The sequence below is a fragment of the Diabrotica virgifera genome, chromosome 1 (assembly GCF_917563875.1).
Source record: "Diabrotica virgifera virgifera chromosome 1, PGI_DIABVI_V3a".
Classification (NCBI taxonomy): domain Eukaryota; kingdom Metazoa; phylum Arthropoda; class Insecta; order Coleoptera; family Chrysomelidae; genus Diabrotica; species Diabrotica virgifera.
The window spans coordinates 88,205,785-88,211,784 of record NC_065443.1 but is presented as its reverse complement, the minus strand read 5'-3'; the positions used below and the strand labels follow the sequence as shown (position 1 = coordinate 88,211,784).

Below are 6,000 nucleotides of genomic sequence, written 5' to 3'. Positions count from 1 at the left end.
ATAAAGTCACATAACTTTTTTTCTATTGCATATTTTGCCTTCACATTTTTCAGAAGACTTCTTCATGACTTCCGTTTTAATGTTGAGTTGGTTGAAATTATAAACTAAAAAGTTTGTCATCCAATTTTTTTAGATAAACATGAAATTAACTAAATCTGACTATAAAATCCTCCTAAACTCCTCCTTTCATTTGCTTAAACATCTCGAACAAATTTCATTGTTATCTAAATATTTCAAAGATAATACAGTAAAATTATCGAAAGGAACTACTTACGGCAACAAAAGATACAGTGACTTAAAGTTGAAAAATTATCTAAATTGATTTTTCGCATTTTTGCATAAAATTTGATTTTTGAACATGTTGCGCCAATTTTAGATAAAAATTAACATATTCGGATTCATTTGTCATTCGAAAATTTTTCATTCACCTAAAAGTTGATTTTTGTGATCGGTTAACATAATTTTAGGGCTGCCGCTCGCCTATAAACACAAACCAGTCATAGAATTTAACGCAATGGTATATCAAGAATTATTTATTTCAGTCATAAAATATTTTAATAGATAAGTATTCCCATATATTATAATATTATGTTGACAATACATCCACAAATTTAAAAGTTTTAGAACACCTGTTTGATTTAACAAAATAAATATGAAAATTTTCACGTTTATTAGTTTGTGCTTGTGTCTCTTGATTGTCATTTCCCAAACAGATCCTACATTTGGAATTGGTTGTGTGTGCAGCAAAAATTCATTTCCAGTTTGCGGATCAAATGGAAAAACTTACTACAATCTGTGTCTGTTAAGCTGCGACCGAAGATATTCTCCACATATAAGAATAGACCATTTCGGAAATTGTTAACAGGAAGAGTCTATAAATCTTAACTATAATTTCTGTTATATTGACTAATAAAAAATGCATTTGAGTGTAAATGTTTACATTCCTTACACAGTTTTTTTAACGTTTCTTTCTAACACGTGTGCTAGAGAGTGACAAAAGAATTGAGGCGTTCTTTGCAAAAACCCCAGTTGTCATTATTTACAACATTGGAGATATTTAAAAAAAAGTTATTTAATTGAACCGTATTAAGTTTACGGAAATTCTCAAATTAGTGATTTATTATTTTGATGATTACACACAGTTTACAATATAAATGACATTACTTTTTCCTTTTGTTTATTTATGAAGGACATTTGAGGCGTTGAGAACCAGAGCGTACAATCCCACGAAATTTTAAAAAATGCACCATTACGTGTTTTCAGTAGCACAAAACAGATTTATCAAAGCCAGAATGGACTAAATGAGCTACTACTATTCCAGAATAGATTCCGCTACTGAAAAGTTTGGTCCAGTCGGTTGATTTTAATAATTTGTCGATGGGATACTGGATTATGTGGCTTAGTCCACTCTGTCAGATAGTTCAATTATTGTTCACTGTGGGTTGGTTCGATATAAATTACACTTGTTTTTGTGTAGGTATTAATAGTTTGACTATTTAGTAGCATGACATAGTTGAATTTGAAAAGTTTGGCCCCTCCTAGTTGCTTGTATGTATCAGTAGAGTCCTGCAAAACATAAAGAATTAACTTTGAAACTAGAACTTCACCAGCGCAAAGCCCAACAACTACAATATGCTATGGATCAGGTTGCAAAAATTCCATCGAAAAAGATGCTACAGTTATGGCCTTTGATCTTATGAAAACCCTACCTACACCCGTCATCTCTACCGGTGTAACTTATTATAAGAGGCAATTATGGACATTCTGTCTAGGAGTTCATAACTTGTAGAACAATGAAGACAACATGTTTATATGGGATGCATCGATTGCGTCTTTTGGAGTCCAAGAGATGGGATCATACCTGATATACTATATGAAAAATAATGTAAAAACCAAAAAAGTTATAAAGTATTCTGATGGCTGCAGTGGCCAGAACAGGAGTATTAAAATGACTTTAATTTGCAACTATATTGTCCATTCTCAATAATTTGCGGTAGAAGAAATTCAACATGTCCATTCTCAATAATATGCGGTAGTCCTAATGGAAAAAGAAAACTTTTACTCTACCGTCGGTTTAGAAAAACTTATTACATACAAACAAAAAAATAAGTTTAGAATCCTCAAAAGTTGAATGGCTAAAAATGCGTTGTATTATAATAAAAGAAGAAGACCCATTTGTTGTATATTTTAAATATGGCATCAATGAGGTTTAGGCTGTACAAAAATTTAGTAATCAGAAAAGAAAAATGTGTTAGTGGAAGATTTCCAAAGACCATTACCTCCATTGTACCCAAATGGGAATTGTATAACCGACGCCAAAAAGAAAAATATTTTACAGTTAATTGAATCTATTTCACCTATCTATCATAACTTCTTTTAGTCTTTAAAATGTTCATTAGCAGCGCACGATGAAATTCCCATAGTTAATAAAAATTTTGAATAAAGTTTTCAATATTTAACAAATTATGATTTTTTAAGTTAATCTATGACGTAAAATGTTTATTTTATAATAAAATAATATTGAAATTAAAATATTTGTATTATTTGGTTTTGGTCCACTAGGGAAAAACAAAAACTTTTATTAAAGCCAGAGTGGATCAAGCCTCAAAAACTTCTTCTAGTTATATTTTTAATGTTGTAGCAAAATTTTACCTTTTCTTATGATTTTACCAAAAATTAAGCGTTCTTAAAATAATTTTACCAGCATTAAAAAAATTATGAAAAATCAAACATTTTTTTTTTTCATTTTATTAAGTGCAAATTTACAATCTACTCCAATTACAACACAGAGTATTTAGCAAATAGTAGCAAAGTCTTGAATCCTGGCATGCTTTGGGCACCATCCATCGATGGTTCTCCAATACACCTAATCAGTTAGGTCCTCTGGCCATGTCCTTTTCAGTCTTCTTCCCACAAGTGGCGGCTGGTAGAGTTGTTGAATAGTTTGACTTTCATGGGCGAAATTTCTTTCTTGGGCTTTGGTTGCCTGTAGTCTAATAACATCGTCGATGAATGGTATCCCAAGGTCATTATGGATAGTTATATTGGAGACGTACCATGGTGCATTCGCTATCATGCGCAGCGTCTTTGATTGAAAAGTTTGCAGTATTTTAGTGTTGCTCGGTTTGCTGCAGCCCCATAACTCTATACCATAACTCCATATCGGCTTTAGTATAATTTTGTATAATAATACTTTGTTTTCTAATGATAACTGGGATCTTTTACCTAGCAGCCAATACATTTGTCTGACTTTTAAATTTAGTTGAGCTTTCTTGGTTTTGATATGGTTCTTCCATGTCAGCTTTCGGTCCAAATGGAGTCCCAGGTACTTGACATCTGATTTTAAGGGGATAGGAATGTTGTTAATATGAACCTGTGGACAGTCGATCCTTCTTGTTGTGAACGTAATTTGTGAAGACTTTTCACCGTTTACTTTAATCTTCCATTTTGTTAACCATGTTTGAAGTGAACTTAAATAGTTTTGCAGTTTGTTAGAAGCTCTATCTGGGTTATCGTCTGATGTAAGGATTCCTGTATCGTCGGCAAATGTGGCCATAGTAATGTCATCATCAGCAGGTATATCAGCAGTGTAAAGGAGATAAAGGAAGGGACCGAGGACACTACCTTGAGGTACTCCGGATTGTATAGGATGATATTTGGAAAGTGAGGTATTTACTTTGATTTGGAAAAATCGCTCGTTCAGATATGATTTTAATATCAGGTATATTTATGCCACACCTTATCAAATGCTTTTTCCACATCAAGGAATACTGCCGCACACATTTTCTTTCCCTCTAAAGTTTCTTTTATATAATTTACAATCCTATGGCACTGCTGTATTGTTGAGTAGTTCTGTCGAAAGCCAAATTGATGGTCAGGTATTATGTTATTTATGTTTATTCTTTCGAGAATTCGGACTAAAAGAAGTCTTTCGAAAATTTTTGACATTATTGGTAGAAGGCTTATAGGACGATAGGAGGAGGGTTCTGTAGGCGGTTTTCCCGGTTTCGCAATCATAATTATTTGTGCGTATTTCCATTGAATAGGAAAGTGACACAGTCTTATCATGCTGTTATATACAATAGTTAGCAGGACTATCGATTTTCTAGGCAAATGCTTTAGTACATCACCATTAATTAAGTCATAACCTGGAGTCTTATGAGGGTTTATTTTATTTATCGCCTTCCAGATCTCTGTTGGTGTACATGGTTTCAGTGGTAGTGATAATTGACAAGGAGCGTCGAGAAATGTGTATACTTCTTCATCTTCAGCATTGACTTCTGTATGTAGACTAAATACCTGGGCGAGGTGTTGTGCTAATGTGTTTGATTTTTCTTCATCAGTTTTTGCCCAGCTTAGATCCGATTTTCTAATTGGTGGAATAGATGTTATTGGTCTCTTGAATTTTTTGGTCGCTTGCCATAATGAATGGTCATTAGATGTTAGGTTGGAGATGTAATATTTAAAAGTCTTATTACGGGCCTGGATTAAAGCTGTACGCAGTTGATGTGTTAACCGATTTAATTGTGTTTTATCCCGGGGATTCCTTGACCGCTGCCATTTGGCTCTAGCTCTTCTTTTTTCATTTAAAATTTCAATTTGTAAAGGAATGTTATGATCATGGGTGGTAATTTTTTTATCATCTGGAGTTGACTTCCATGCAGCATCTTGTATTACTTCTGTTAAATCTTGCACTGCTTTTTCCATTTCATGGGGTTCTTTAATTCAATGTTTTAAGTTTATATTTGTGTTAATAATAGCTTGAAATTGTTCCCAGTTGGTTCTTTTATTGCAGAGTTTTGCCACAGATTCCTTCCAAATTACAGTTGTACTTAGTGTTATGATTATTGCGGTGTGATTTGAACTTAAATCAAGACTGGGTTCTATTTTGTAATGTATATTTGAGATACCTTTGATAACGGCAAAGTCTAGCAAGTCAGGAATCCTGTTTTGATCGGTCGGCTAATACGTTGGCTGACCTGTCGAAAGGAAGTTTAAATTATTTCTCTGCGAGCACGCCAATAAATTTCTACCCTTTGGTGTTATAAGCCTCGATCCCCATACGGTGTGTTTGGCGTTCCAGTCTCCAGCTGCTATAAATCGGGGTCCTAGTTCTTGAAAAAAGGTCTCGTATTCTTCAATTGATATGGAGTGTCTAGGAGGACAGTAAATTGCTGCAATGGCAAGTGGCCATGTGAATGTTTCTATTTTTAGTATGGTTCCTTGTATTTTAGGTGTGGCGTAATTTTGTAGGAAATAGTGTTTAATAGAAGATTTAATAATAATTGCTGTTCCTGCGTGAGCAGTTCCATCAGGATGATGAGTAAGGTACGTTGTGTATAAAGGGATTTTTACTACTGTTCTTTCGGTTGAGTGTGATTCTGAGATGAGAAGAACATCTAATTTATTTACTTTTAAAAATGCTGTGATTTACTGCACATGGTTTGGTAGCCCGTTGGCGTTCCAGGCGGCTATCCTAATTGATGGAGCCATTAATTCGTTATTTTACTAATGACTGTTGTTAGCATGTTGAGGATCATGCTATTTTGGTTCAGAAGTTGATTAAATAGATTTTTGAATTCATTTAAGAAGCTTGACATCATGTGTGTCATATCTTCACCATTATTTGGTCTGTCGATGTTTCCTGAGGTTACTTGAGCATAATTCATTCCATTTTGCGCATATTGTTGAGTCATTTGGTGCAGTGCTGGATTGGGATTTATGTATCCTTGTGTGTTTCTAGGTCCAGTTGTGTAGTTATTCCTGTTCTTTGCTTTTAATAAGTCTCGATAAACAGTGCAGCCTTTATAGTTCGCTGGGTGGTTGCCCTTGCAAAGAGTACATGTTGCAGGTGTGTCTTTCGGCTTTGTGCAACTTTTGGTGTCGTGTGATCCTCCACATTTAACACATTTATAAGGTTTATAACAGTATGACTTAGAGTGTCCGTATGCCTGACATCGAGTGCATTGCACAATGGTGTTCTTGTGTTTCGGAGCTTCT

General features: G+C 34.1%; 1 protein-coding gene across 1 annotated transcript in view; it reads left to right on the top strand.

Annotated features, from left to right (window-relative positions):
- The first annotated feature begins 590 nt into the window (after positions 1 to 590).
- Positions 591 to 6,000, top strand: part of LOC126891131 (serine protease inhibitor dipetalogastin-like) — a 29,091-nt gene continuing 23,681 nt past the window's right edge. Inside the window, exon 1 of the mRNA XM_050660314.1 lies at positions 591 to 857. Within this exon, the coding sequence (XP_050516271.1) occupies positions 653 to 857 (205 nt within the window). The 5' untranslated portion in view covers positions 591 to 652. The remainder of the gene's footprint in view (positions 858 to 6,000) is intronic.